This window comes from Peromyscus leucopus, chromosome 5 (genome assembly GCF_004664715.2).
Source record: "Peromyscus leucopus breed LL Stock chromosome 5, UCI_PerLeu_2.1, whole genome shotgun sequence".
In the NCBI taxonomy this organism is placed as follows: domain Eukaryota; kingdom Metazoa; phylum Chordata; class Mammalia; order Rodentia; family Cricetidae; genus Peromyscus; species Peromyscus leucopus.
The window spans coordinates 21,720,010-21,734,563 of NC_051067.1; the positions used below are offsets into that span (position 1 = coordinate 21,720,010).

Consider the following 14,554-nt stretch of genomic DNA (forward strand, 5'->3'; position numbering starts at 1 on the left):
GCCAGAAGACTGTCATTTGACATCTCCCTATGATGTCACTGTTAGGACAACAGTGATCACTAGGAGCTAATGTTTCTTGAATGCTGAGCGTTCCTTCAGCCTCTATTAGAGAAAGACAATGAAGGTTCTAGAAGCCCATCTAGCTCCTACGAGTCTTTGCTGATATGACCATTTACAACACTGTTTCTCCCAGGAGTTGGCAAAGCCAGAGAAGAGAAAGTGGGAGGGGGGCGGGTAGTGTCTTCAGATAAGCTCCTGGTGTCTCTACTTCGGGGACACTCAGCCAGTCTGAGCTTGGAAGAAGCAACAGTTCTCAGTGTACCTCAATGAACAAAATACTGACTCTGGGCACATACAAGGCACTGGCGGCCTCCACGGAGCAAGCTCTTATAGCAGCCCCTGGGGTGAGGAGCTGTGTATAGGTGCCTAAGTTGGAGGATCATCTTTCCATCACTTCCTCCAGCCCAGTACTATGGAGAAAGCACCTCTCACCACACCATCAGCTTAAATTGCCCGATGCTGCCTAATGGCCAGAGAAGCAAGGTTAATGGACCACCTCCCTGGGGATATCTCAGGTAAAGGAGAAGCAGAGACTATACTCCATGGGCAGACAGGACTTAAAGCTTTTATTTTGTGTTCCTTAACACAATCCAAAAGCATTGTTGTATGTACAAATGCATATATTAGTAACTATCAAAAATCATCTTTATAAATATTTCCTTCATATTATATGAACTTGCAAGGACAAATATCCATAAAAGCATTTTTTAAGAAACATATCCGTTTCCTTTTTTAATCAAGCCAACATCCTACTTTCTTTCTAATTTCAATCTTCCTAGAAAGCCAGCTTTACCCACTTCCCTCCAGGATTATCACTTCTTAGGGTTTTCAGAAATAATTCACAAATAAGTACAGTAGGGAAAAATATTTATTTTCTAAAATCATTACCTTGACAGGCAAAACAAAGCATGTTCTCAATTTCATTCAGAAATACATTTAAAAAAATACATAGACCAATATGGCCTGCCCAGACATATATTCAACATGGTAAATATAAGGAATAAATTGTTTGAATATAAATATCTATAAAAAAATAAGTACATCAAAATTCAATCTAACCCTTTCCATTAGCCAGTTACATATACAGGAACAAATTTTTACTGCTCTTTAGCACAACCAGCTTTCAAGATCTTTCACAAACAACTCTATACCATTGTGTTTCCCAAGGTCAAGGGCAGGGGCTGGATTCCGTCATCCTCTTTCTCATAGACCAGGGCTAGCAGATTAGCATGGAAATGTTTCATCTACTGCTGACTGACACATTGGACTAGATGAGGCGAAGATTCAGTAGAGCAAATGGGGAGCCTGGTGGCAGGAGAGGAAGGCATCCAGGGAGGCAATAATTAAAGGTGGGATATATATGACAGTGCAGTAAGGTGAGGTAGACTCATATTCATGGAACACATCCTAATGTACAGTAGTAACAGTTGCTTTGAGTTTTGCATTTTACAACTTGGGGGGAAAAGTCTTTGTCCTTTTTTTCTTCCTCTTTTTTTTTTTAAACTCAAGTGTTTGTCCTTCGAGTATGTTTTCAATTTGTGCATTCCTCAGAAAATTTTTGCATGGACTTTGGAGTTTCTCCCTGAAATGTGCCAGGCGCCTGAGTCAGACACAAACACTCCCTATGGACTTTCTGCAGAAACTCCACCCTGGTGTGGAATCTCCTTCCTCTCTGGATGATGCCACCCTAGAATGTCATCATGTCTCTGCTCTCCGAGAGGTCCCCTGGCATTCCCAAATAGCAAGAAGGGAGAAAAGCAGTCACTGCCAGCAGAAGCAGATGAAGACAGGTTAGGGAACATCTCAACCTTTCTTGGAATGTTTAGAACAAGGATGCTGGTCCCCTGCCAGTCTGAAACAAGAAATTGTGGGAGCGGGATGGATGCTCTTGCTGAGAACCCAGCCAGCATGGAGAGTGCAGAGTTGGCCATGGGCTTGCTCTATGGCCGGGCTGGCTTCCAGAACACAGGGAAGCTCCATAGTCAGTGCGCTCTGTTGTGTGTCAACCTCTGGTCTCGATAGAGCTCGGCTTTCAACTTTGCAACACGAAAAGATGTCTTGATGCTATTGCTGATGGCCTCCAACCTGTCAAAACAAGAAAAGAAAAAAAATAAATGCTATTGAAACACACAGAGAGAGAAAGAAAAGAAATCACTCCTTGGCTAAACAAACACCTAAATTTAGAATTTGGCACAAACACGTTAAGTCTAGTTCCTAGCCTTTTATACCAGGTGTGACAGTATGTTACTCTTTGATAAATCCTCAGGCAGTCGCTATGACTGTGAATGAACCCTGCCATTTATGCTTAGTACTGCCGAGAGGAATCTTATGAGCATGTCTGAGAGGAATTAGGTACTCAGTACTATGCTCAAGTAGCTTCAGCCTACCCTCTGCTACCCTGGAGAAATGGTACATTGGCACCTTCTAAATCACATAAGAAATGGAAGCTTATGAGAAGGAACAGATGAAGAACTGTAGCATCAATTTAGTAGTTAACATCAGACAAAGTAACAAACTGGTACTGGTCTGAGGCGAGCCACAGGAACTGTGACTGAGCTGAAAGTGAACCTGAGATGGCCGGTGTGAAGGAAGCTAATTGTGGCTGTCCTGCAGAGGAACAGTAACCAACTCAGTAGTCCCTCCCCGCTGCCACACTGGGATCGGAACACTTTGGTCACAGAACACTTTGCCCCTGGATTTCTTGGAGAAGCTTCTGGAGACAGAGCATGTGACAGGTCTGAGCAAGGGTTCCTTAACACCCCCATCTTCTCAGTTTCAAAAAGTTTAGCCTTTGGAAGGATCATCAAAAAGCTGCTTGTAGCCCCCCTGTGGGGTTGCCTAACCCAGCTCTCTCCCTTGCCACAGGAAGCAGGAGAAGTGCCTGGCTCTTCAGATTTCCATATTTAAACAACAGTCATGGAATAAACCTGAAAAACAGCATGTTCTAAATCTCACCAACCTTACCTAATGGCTTTATTTCCCTTTGGCCATTTGAATAATTAACTGCTACTTTTTTGGATAACATATATAAATATTTTAAATGTCTTTTCCTTAACACGATTTTTAGTTTCTCCAGGCAAGCAGAAAATAAAAGAACCAGAGAAGAAAAGACTGGATATACTCAAATGCTAAAGGTGCCTGTCAGTGTGGAAGGACCACCTATAGGCAGTGTGTGCTAAGATACAGTGGGCCGGTGTCTGCACTCACAGCCCAAATATTTGAGGGGCCCTTTGCTCTTTTAAGTCCGCAAACGGTGACGATTGTGTACTGTACGGGAGCCTTTCTCCCACTAGGAAGGACTAGGGACGGGGACATCAGCACTGCTGTCCAGGGCTGGCGGTCGATGTTAGCCTCTTACCTTCTTATTTTTCTCCCTTCCACCAGCTGCTGATAGATGCACTTCTTCCCCAGCGTGGAACAGGCTTTTCTTTTCGTGAAGTCCTCTACCCCTTTCTGCATGGTATTTTGGGCTCTGTTAAGACACACAGGTAAAACCATTTTAGCAAGCTAGGTTGAGACTCACCATGACTCTGTGTCTCTGCTGCTGTTGCTAAAGTGAGAAGACAGTCTCATGGGAAGAAGGCCAATGAGCTGCACAATTAACTGACCGTTAAAGGGGCTTCCCCTCACCTGAGCTCTTGTCCTGCTTGGCAGAAATTCCAACACTTCTTGTCTTTTTGGTGAGCACACTGACATCTATTCCCTTGGTCTGAGGCCTTTGTAGAAAATAAGTCCTTCAAGGAGCGCTTGGACCTGGAAGGGCTGCCCAGTCCATATGGAACAACACGCCTATTAGAGAAAGAGAAAAGGAAAAGATGTTCACTTAATTAATAGTCTTTCAAATAACACATCCTTTGGACACACAGCTCAGGAAGCATTTGGACAGCTCACGAGAGGAAAGTGTGGAAGCTGTTTGGCTTGTTTGCCAATCAGTAGCCCTCAGTGTACGTTCTCAAATGGGAGGACACCAGCTTTTGTTTCTGATTCAGTGAAATTCTGTCTTGATACTTAGCAATACCCCATTCCTTCTGGACACCGCTTTGTTCCAGATTACAATACCTCTGTTTGGGTTTCTGCTTTGTGTTTTCTTCCTTTTCTAGTGTGTGATGTGAGTGGAGGGAGGAAGACAAGCAAAACCCTAACACAAGATTTTCTACCACCGTCATGAGTGATAATGCTAGACATGCTGCCTGGGAGAGCGAGGCATAGTGGGCCAGCGCTCCTCAAGTTTGGTCAAATCTCATGGCTATGGAGGACTTAGTGTCAAAATGCTGTCCAATAACTCGCAATGAGTCCATTTCAGTTCTCACAGCAAGGAACACAGTCCTTTCCTTGATAGAACTACTACTAAGGATTAAGTCCACAGCAGTTTGAGTCTGGTTTGTTTTGGAATTCGGCCAGTCATTGTAGACAGAATAAATGTGTTTGTTCTCTCTTGTGATTGCTTCTGATGAGTGAACTAGTGTTGGGGGCTGAGGGAAATGGCCAGTGTTCTGATCTCTGTTTTGAAATGCAGTTTTCTAAAGACAAGGAGAGAAGCTGGAAGTTCAGGACTCCACTCTAGCCCTGCTACCAGCTCGTTTCTTAACGGGGGACTTCAGCATTTGGTTCCTTAGTTTTTTCCATACGTAAGATAAAGGCTTCAAAACCATCTATTGCTCCTCTGGAATAGATGGCAATGTGCCAGCTTGGAGAAGTACAGGGTAGACTAGCCTACACCGGACCTATTTGGTCCTGAAAACCCAAGTGAGAGCCTCCTGCTAAGTCCCTCTGTTCCTTTCTTGTCTTGAAAAGCACAGTACCTTCCTGCTTGTCCCCTTCCATCTGTCCCACTGTAAGCAGCCTGGCTCCCAGCGCCTTGGAAGACACTCTCCTAGATGGCTAACTAAGCTGACCTGTCTCAGCATGGTTCCCCTTGGGAGGCGCTTTCTCATCCTCAGCAATGCTGAAAGCCTGGAGCTCCCCAGAACAGGAACTTCAGCCCCCGAAGGAAGCCAGAACAGTCAAAGGATGACTAGAGTTACAATGCCCTCTAGAGACTCACTCGGGAGTGTTGACCCAGATGATGTCCAAGTGGCAGAAGTAGACACACTCTTTGTCCATCAAGGAGGAACAGGAACAGCGCTTGGACCTACGGGGTCTCCAGGATGTGCTGGGAGGGAGGCTCTCCCCTCCATTCTCAGCTTGGGTGCTGAGCTCCGCTCCCAAGACAGCTGCGAAGAGAAACAGAGGGTTGACATGGGTCTCTCCTCAGATGTCCAGAGCACCTGCATCATGGTATTCAGGCCAGATCTAGCAGCGCAAATAGAAGCAGACAAGGCATACAACTGCCTTTAGCCAGAAACACAAACAGAACGAAAGGGCTTTCTTTGTTCTCTGTGCTTAACAGGACTTCACCCTTACCCTGGCTAGCTTTTCCACCTGCAGGGAGATTACACACACACACACACACACACACACACACAGAGAGAGAGAGAGAGAGAGAGAGAGAGAGAGAGAGAGAGAGAGAGAGAGAGAGAGAGCTAGGAAAGGACTTGCCAGCCTTTCAAAGATGCTTTGAAGGGGATCCTATCTGGTGAAATTTTGAGGGAGCTCATGCTCCCTGAGACTTAGGATGGCACAGCTCCCATAGGTTAAACTGGCATGTGACCACAAATAAATAAGACAGACTGCCTCTTCCCAGCTTTGCAACCACTTTCCTACTCAGGATAACCTTTCCTTTAGGGGTACCCACAAGTGCTCAGCTTGTGTAGGGGCACAGAGTGGTCTAGATGGCGTATGGATGCCTTTGACATTAGGTAGAAAGCAAGAGCATCCAGAAAATGACTAGACACAAGATAATTAACTTTGCAGTAGTCACTGCAGGTGGGAGACAAGTTGCCACCGAAGGAAGCAAAGACGGAGCGTGGGGACCTAGGAGAGTGCTCTGTGGGTTCGGGATTCAGAATCTTTGGCAGCATGGCTTGCATGAGACTCGACAGCTCCCTCTGGCCTGACACAGCATCGCCTCTTTCCATTGAAAATTCAGCCGCGCAGCTTATCTGCCCAATTTTGTTGATTTCAAACGATCAGGCACATTCCAGGGTTTTCATCATCCCTTTGACATCCTTTCTCTTTGGTTAGGGTCATGAAAAGACAGAAAGGAAAAAAAAGTGCACTGACCCTAAAAAAATACGGTGGGAGGGGAGCCAAGCAGATGCACCCACACTGTCTAATTCCTTAAGCAGGCAAGGACGATCCCAGCTCCCCTCCCAGGACAGGTGAACGCAACAGAAAATAGAGCTCACGCTGTTTGAGGATGCCAAAAACCTGCCAAATGAAACCTTAAGTCAATAGTGATAAATTTTAAAGAAAACATGTGCTTCGCCCTGAAACCGCCTGCGGGGTTACTCAGCATACGGTTGATCGGCAGGTGATTCTCTGCTCACATTGTGCTTGCATGACCTGAATAAAATTCTTGGGCTTTAAGCTGTGTTTCTAAATATTTTACACATGAACACAGTATCAAGACAGCGTTTGAATAAGCTCCTAAATGCACTGCGTAACCTAAACACACGTATTTCAAATATATCTTTGCCTCAGTTGCAGCTACTCAGCAATATTGCTACAACGCTATTTTGAAGCTATGTGATATAGCTTGTAGTCGGTTGTGTTTTATTTCCTTCACGGGGACACAGAAGTAATTGAGAGGCACTTGCTGTTCAAGCTGCAGTAAGAAAAAAAGAAAAAGAAAGAAAGAAAGCAAAGAAGGGTGGAAAACAGAAGCCAGAACAGCGCTGCGCTGAAGCAGAAAGATTCGCAAGTGGCGCCTACCTGTTTCTGGAGCTCCTTGGAAAGCCACAAACAGCAGAGAGAAGATCACGGGAAAATAATCCATTCTGCAAAGGGATCAAAAGAAGAAGGGGAAAAAAAAAAAAAAAAAAAAACTCGATTGCAAATGGAAGTCAATGCAAAACGAAGAGGACGGCGTCTGGTCGCTCGGATCGCCTCTGGTAATTGAGATCTCGGCGCAGTCCTCAGCCAGTGGCCCTTTCACCGGGAGCGAAAGCGTCGCGGGCAGCCGGGGAGGCGGTGCACGAGGAAGGCAGCGCAGACCCGGTCGGGCTCGCAGCGCCAGTGCAGGAACGCGTCTGGCTCGGACGGCTCTCGGACGGCTTTTTATATTGAACCCCTATAGAGTGGGGGTAAACAGCTCCGACTTTATTCCAGCCCTAGACAATGTTATTGTGTGATTAGTCACCCACAGGCAACGTGCTGCCGGAGATAAGGCCAGGCTCTAGAGGAAATCACGGCTAACTTCAGAGGCAGACGCCCGCCGTCTGACAATCCAGGGGCAGGGCTAAGCAAAAGAAAACACCCACTAGACAGAGACCTCTGCAAAACCTGCACCGAGCGGCAGCCCGCTTCCCCTTTGCAAGCTGCCAGCCCCGGAGTTCAAGAATCAAGAGGTTCTCCAGGAGAAAAGTCACCCCATTGGAATGAAAAGTATGAAGTACAATTAAGTAGATTGTATTGTGAGCGCGGGGGGTGGGGGGTGGGGGAGTGGTGGTCATTGTTCACTTCATTTTCCTTTTATGTCTTTCTGATTTTTAGTCGGGATAAACAAGGGGACGCTCGCCCTCTTTGCTCTTCACTCCCTAGTCGTGGAGGAGTAGATTATTTCGGAAGATTAACCTACTTTTCCAAGCCCCTTCCCCAACTCTCTCTCTCTCTCTCTCTCTCTCTCTCTCTCTCTCTCTCTCTCTCTCTCTCTCTCTCTCTCTCTCTCTCTCTCTCTCTCTCTTCTCTCTCTCTCTCTCTCTCTCTCTCTCTCTCTCTCTCTCTCTCTCTCTCTCTCTCTCTCTCTCTCTCTCTCTCTCTCTCTCTCTCTCCTAAAGTTCTTTTCATCTTAGGTGAGAAAGATTCCATAAGGAGTTAGCAAGGAAGGAAAATTAAATAATAATGATAAGAGAAACAGCAACAATAATAATATGGTTTTGTGAAGCGCATCCTTATTTTCCTAGTATCACTGATTAGAAGTACCCCCCAACACATACCCCACACCCCAATATTTCTTGTGCCTAGTCTCTCCTTGGCAATTGCCTGGCTATCACGACGCATCTTGAGAAATGGCAGGAAATGAACACCAGGGGGCGATGAAGAGCTGCGGGGCTTATGTCTTAGGATAAAACAATTAAAGCCTTGGTTTCTAAATCATTGGAAACAACCTGTGGCCCAGCAGACAGAAGAGTAGACAGAAGGGCAGAGAAGGGAGCCTCACATACGAAAGCGGGGTGACTGCAGGGCATTCCACTATTCCCTTCTCTGGCTTTCCAGAGTGGCCCCTGTCCCCCTTTGCTTCTTTATTTGGGCAAACGGTGTTCTGTGCATGTTTAGGAAGCTACAAGGGCGATGTGTGTTGGGGAGGGGGACGGGGGAGGACCTGCCTATGCTAAATAAGTGGATCAGATCATACCTCACCGTTTAATAACGTGTTGACATTTTCCAAACAGTTTCCTGTCTATTTTACCATGAAATACTCCCTTCCCCCGGGTGCCCACGGGTTGTTGAGGTACAGGTGACAACATGCCTTAATGAATAAAGCAAAACACACACAAAACGTGTAGGCTTTTCCAATAAGCTTCCCTTTTCAGGGGAGGAAAGGGAGGACCCCAGAATGCCCATAAGCCTGGAGCAACACACAAGATCCACTCAGAGTGGCTTCTCTATAAAGATTAAATAGAACTGTACCACGACCTAGGGATGCCACCAGAAAGACCCCTCCTCCATCTCATCTTTTTTACTCCAGTCTCCCCTGGGAGTAGATGCCAATATAGACTCATTTCTAATACTGGACCCCCACAGAGAGATGGAATGCAACTATTTCTCCGCCTCTACATCAGAAGGCAGATTTGTTAGCAATAACCAAGCTGTAGACAGGGACATGCTTAGGCCCCTTGACCTCCCTGGATATCTCAGCAAGGGAGACACACCAGAGAGTCAGCTCCCTGGTGAACTCTGTCCCTTATGAGGCACTGTACTAAGAGCTGGCAACATTGGAGAAGCAGGAACCAGGAACCCTCCCACACCTACACCTGAGGCCCAGGGCCACTGCCTGCTCTCTGCCTCTGCTTTGCTTACCTCAGCCCCACCCCCAGGGTAGCCAAGAGGTGACAGCCATCCCAGAACTGGGCCCCAACAGGAAGCCAGCTCGGCCCACCCCAGCTCCTCAGAAGACCTGGAGGAGAAGAGAGCTGACATCACCTTCCCAAAGTCCAAGCCTCCCACCAGCAGGAGAAAGGTAGCTGGGAAACATGCACCCCCTCAACACAGCCCACCCCCCTACACACACACACACACACACACACACACACACACACACACACACACACACACACATCCTTTCTGACCTCCTGGCCAATTTGGCCAAACACTGGCAACTGTCAGGACCACCACCCTGGAAATGCCCAACCTAGTTCTCAAAGGTATCCTCCAGTGTCTAGCCTGGGCTATCCTTCGGTGCGGGAACCCCTGCAGGTACTAGTGGCCCCAGCATCAAGGGGAGAAGAGAAGCAAGTGGGAACTGCCCAGGTCTTCCTGCTGCCCACCCTCCAATTGTCCATCCAATACCGCTCTGTACACACACTCAAAGTAGAAATATAAACTTTGGCAGCCACCCTCTCCGACCCTCCTCTTCTAAAGCTCTGTGAAAGCAGACTGTAAACTAAAACAATATATTAGGCCTGGGAGGGTCTCATCTTTCCAGGTATAATGCAACCTTTTGTGTTTAGTCCTAAATCCCCTAGGCCTCTGTGTGTACATGCATTTTGTGTACATGCATTGTGTGTACATGCATTGTGTGTACATGCATTGTGTGTACATGCATGTGCACCTACGTCTCTTTTTGTGTGCTTGGGACACAGTGTAGACTCTACCTCTCTATCACTCCATCTCTGTCCCTTACAGCAGCCCCCTGCCTCTTTTCTTGCCATGGAAGGAAGTGGGACTCCTCATTCAAGGCCAGAGAGGGAAGCTCTAGTCTCCTCTAGGCAGCTTCCCAGATAAAATTTTGCCAAGTATCAAGGGGAGGGGCTGACAGGCCCATCAAACCAGTTTGACCAGCTAGATGGTCCCACCCACCTCCACTTAAAATAGAGAGGTTAAAGACCTGAAGGAAGGAATAGAGGTGGATGGAAGTTTTCTAACTACAGGGGTGCCTTCCTCGAGCCCATGCCACTCTCCAAAAAACTCCCAGGGCAATGCTCCCTGCAGCCCACCACGCTCAAGGAGGGGGAAAAGAGGCAAGGAAGATGGTTTTCCCTCCCATACAACAGCTCCTTGTCAGTCTTCTTGTTCCTGCTGGAGATGTTACCCTTGAATGCGGGAAACTGCTTGATAAAGCTGTTTTTATGTTTTTCTTTCTGTATCTTTGGCTGCATATTAATAGATAGCTATAAATAAAACACCCTGAGCTCCAAATCCAGAAACTACACAGTAGCAGAGTGTATTGTTTTTAGCACTCTTCGACTTTGGTCTTTCTCAACTTTTGCGTAACAAACCTTGCAAGTTTGCCAAGCCAATAAATTTGGTGTGAGATGTTGCATTTTGTTCAGGGAAGAAAATAGCCCTGCAGTTGCCTGACAACGGGTGGAAATTAGCTTACTGTGGGCAAGGTGAAGCTATGCAGACACTCAGCCTGCTTTAATCCTCTGTTGGCGACTGCTCTGTAGACAATGCTTTTATGAAATGCTCTACATTACAGTCATTGTGCCCATGACACACTGCATGCACGTGGTAGTTGTGAATGGACCAAGTTTCTGTCTCCCTTTAGTCCAAAAACTAATGGCGAATAGCCCACAGGAAATGGGATGGCCTGAATCAACTCATCTAATGCATTTAAAAAAAAAAAAAAAAAAAAGAAGTGGGCTAGCTTTGATCCCAGCACCCATGAGGCAGAGGCAGGTGGACCTCTGTGAGTTCGAGGCCAGCCTGATGTACAGAGTGAGTTCCAGGACAGCCAGGGCTGTTAAACAGAGAAACCCTGTCTTGAAACAAAAAAAAAAGAAAAAGAAAAAGAAAAAAGTACAAAGTGTAATTTACATTTAGTTTAACAGATTGTGTGAGACTCTCTGACCTAGTATTGCTGAAGCTCAGTCACCAGGAAACCTCTTTCTCAGTTTTTTTCTTTCCTTTTTTTGTTTTTTGCCATATTTGTGTGACATGTACATTTTCTTGATATTTTGTTTTTTTAGCAAAATTGTTTCTTTTACTTGAATAATTTTAGGAAAGTGTGTTTTTATATCCTCTGGTGTGTGTGTGTGTGTGTGTGTGTGTGTGTGTGTGTGTGTTTGTGAGTGCACATGTAGATCTAGATAGAGGATAGAGGTGATATCTGGCACCTTCCTCTATCATTCTCCATGTGTTTGACTGATTGATTGATTGATTGATTGATGCAAGATTTTTCACTGAACCTGGCTCTCACCCTTTTGGCTAGGCTGGCTGGCCAGCAAGGCCCCAGGACAGACCTGTCTCTGGCTCTCAGAACTAAGGTTACAGACATAAGCCTCCAAGCCTGACTGCTTAGAATCCTGGGAAATCTGAACTCAGGTCCTCATGCTTAAAGATGCAAGCACCTTACCCACTAATCCATTTTCCCAGTCCAGAAAATTTTATAACACCACTATCCTTAGTAATAGATATGGTTTAATAATATGGAATACTTAATCATTATCTATTGATTATGGTTTTAGGAAAAAATGCTCATCCATAACCCATGCCCCACTATAGCAACTGTGGCATGTCCATCGCCCTTACTGAATTACTGTTCCGTCCACTGTGACATCACATGGGTCATTGAGGATTAAATTTGTTTCTCCTCTCTGATTCTCTTTTCAAGACAAACACCAAATATCTTCTATCAAAAACGCTCACAAGAGTGCACCTCCAAGAGACAATTACTCTAGCAGAAAAGAGAAAAACAAAAAACACATATAAAATGTCCCCAGCCCACAGGTCCCCTGGTGCAGCGGCTTGATCGCACCAGGGTTTCACATCTGCTCTGAACTCCTCTGCTCTCCTCATCCTTCTCAAACTCACATATCCAATACAAGTGTCAACTCTCACACACTCTCAGGCACACACAAACCTGTCAATTTGAATGGGAGCAGAGTAATAGGACACTTGTCACCAAAGAAAATGACAGTCAGTGTCTCTAGGCTAGTCTTTTGTTTGAATCTTGTGCATGCCATTTGGAAATAAAGGGACTTTGATACAGAGAATAATGAGAAAACTACTGATGTGGAATGGAGAGGTGTCGCTTCATTAAATGGAACGTGGGGGCATAGTTTCCGCAAGCTTTCCTCCATGTGTCTGAAGGGGGTGGGATGCAGTTTGTCCTTTCTGAAAACATCAGGACATTTAGTTCCATTTGTGTGATAGGAGATGTGGTCTTTGTAGGTGACTAGGCCTTTCTTCAGGGGAAAAGATGTGGGTGTTGTCCAGCAAGGCTTCCTCCCATGTGCAAGCCCTTCCTTGGTGGCCTACTGTTCTTCCCCCTTCCACTGGAAGGTGAAGCAGTGCCGAGCATTCCTCAGAAGCCTGACAGACGTTGGTGCCATGATCTTGGCCTTGCAAGCTTTCAAGACCATGAACCAGGTAAAACTCTGTTTCTTATAAAGCAGCATACACTCCACTACTGTCTTATAGCACCACATGGGATGACTAACAGACTGTGTTTTATTTTATCTTGAGACAGGATCTCATGTAGCTCAGGCTGATCCCGAACTGGCGATATAGTGCAGGATAAACTTGAACTTTTGACACCACCCAACCCCCAGGTTCTGGGATCACTTTTGTGCACCCACATATCCAGTAAAGAACTGAATCTGGCCACGCATGGTGGGTGAACCACTTTAATCTCAACACTCTGGAGCAGAGGCAGGTAGGTCTCTGTAAATTCAAGGCCAGCCTGATCTCCATAGGGAGTTCTCTCTTGGCCTCCCACATGTTGCCACACCCGGGGTAAAACACATTTTTAAGATGGCCATTCCATTAATGATTGTGTATTTTTTAAAAAGTTTATTTGATGGCAAAAAATAAACAAGAGCTCTTCCATCTTTCTCAAGATTTTTTATAATAAAAAGCACTTGGTATCATGCTAAAATGTGCATCACCAGCCCAGGGTAGTAGACAGAAACCAATTCCTTTGAAATTCATTTTTCATATTAGAAATTGAAAATCAGAAAGCTTATTTTATTCAGTTTCTCTATTTAACAGACATAGATGTTAGTGATCCACAACTTGGTGACCAAGGTAAGTTCTTTGTACACTCCAATGTACAAAGGAAAGAAAGACATATTTGTATTCACAAGCCAATAGACCAATAAGGGTTATTGAAAACTGCCAGGCATAAGCCACACAGGGTTGAGCGAGGCTTTCCAAGGAACGGAATGTAAGGAATATGGCAAGAGACAGTCAACAGACCAGGGGTAGAGAAGAAGCCAGGAGTGGAGAGCACATCTGGAATCCAACACTCGGGAAGTGGAGGCAGGGGGATCAGAAGTTCAAAGTCACCCTCAAATGCATAATAAGTTTGGACTATGTGAGATCCTGTCTCTAAGAAAAAAAAAATGAAGGAAGGAGGGGAGAAAGAAAAAAAATAAGAAAGAAGGACAGACAAACTGAATCACCAAAACAAAGAAGGAGTCTGGAGGAGAGAGCAGCAGAATGTGGGGAGGAAGGGAGGAGTTTTAACGATGTTTGGCTGCTGGGTTTACAGTTTCAGGAAGAGCACACAGCTGCCAGTGGTGACGGATCAGGAGTGGGGTCTGCATCATGAACGTGTCTGCAAAGTCTGGGCAGGATGCAGGATGCAGGATGCTTCGGCTGTGTACTTTCACACTTCGATGCTCACGGCCAAAGATGACCACAGGGACCAGCAAAGGAAAAGAAGGTGGTGGAGCTAAAGAAGCCACAGTTTCCTGAGGACCCCCTCCCCAGAGCATCATCTCGGGGAACTTGACAGTTCCCTATGCAGACCGGGCCACTGGTCTTAAAGTCTGGGTTTTATTTGTGTTTTCAAATAACGATTGAAAATGACTCCCATGTTTTGCAAATCTCATTCTTGGAGTCAGCTTTTTGCCTGGAGGAAAAAAATCACTACAGAGTTTTAGAAAAGTTCTCTAGCACCCCTTCATGAGAAAAGAGTTAGTTAAAAAAAAATTCATTTCAGAATTCCTACAGGGTCTACCAACAGGCAGTTCAAAAGTTGCTCTCAGTCTAAACTGTAAGTTGTTAAAAAAAAAAAATCCTCCTCAAACAATTACTTTTTGAGTAATATAAATATGCAGATGAAAAGAACAGAATATTTTGTGCTGGTTGTCATTATAGAGAAGAAATGGGCTAGAGAGTGAGAAACTTCTTTAAAGGGACATTTGGATTCACTTTAAAATGCAGATTTAATTCCACAAACTCCAAAATACATTTAACACTAAGGGTTGTGTTTGATTTGGCATTT

At 45.5% G+C, this 14,554-nt stretch overlaps 1 protein-coding gene across 1 annotated transcript; it reads right to left on the reverse strand.

The window, feature by feature from the left end:
• Positions 1–1,504: 1,504 nt before the first annotated feature.
• On the reverse strand, positions 1,505–7,535 carry Edn1 (endothelin 1). The gene is made up of 5 exons (XM_028867754.2): positions 6,874–7,535; positions 5,105–5,273; positions 3,691–3,849; positions 3,419–3,532; positions 1,505–2,145 (listed from the first exon to the last, which is right to left on the reverse strand). The coding sequence occupies exons 1-5, from the start codon at positions 6,935–6,937 to the stop codon at positions 2,043–2,045; spliced, it is 609 nt and encodes a 202-aa protein (XP_028723587.1). The 5' UTR covers positions 6,938–7,535; the 3' UTR covers positions 1,505–2,042.
• Positions 7,536–14,554: the final 7,019 nt, after the last annotated feature.

Bases quoted from the DNA above. Each gene is read 5' to 3' on its own strand.
- Edn1 (XM_028867754.2), bottom strand. From the start codon at position 6,937: ATGGATTATTTTCCCGTGATCTTCTCTCTGCTGTTTGTGGCTTTCCAA. The intron at 5,274-6,873 runs GTAGGCGCCACT...TTCTCTTCGCAG, and splicing joins CCAAGGAGCTCCAGAAACAG to CTGTCTTGGGAGCGGAGCTC. The intron at 2,146-3,418 runs GTAAGAGGCTAA...TTGTTTTGACAG, and splicing joins GAAGGGAGAAAAATAAGAAG to GTTGGAGGCCATCAGCAATA.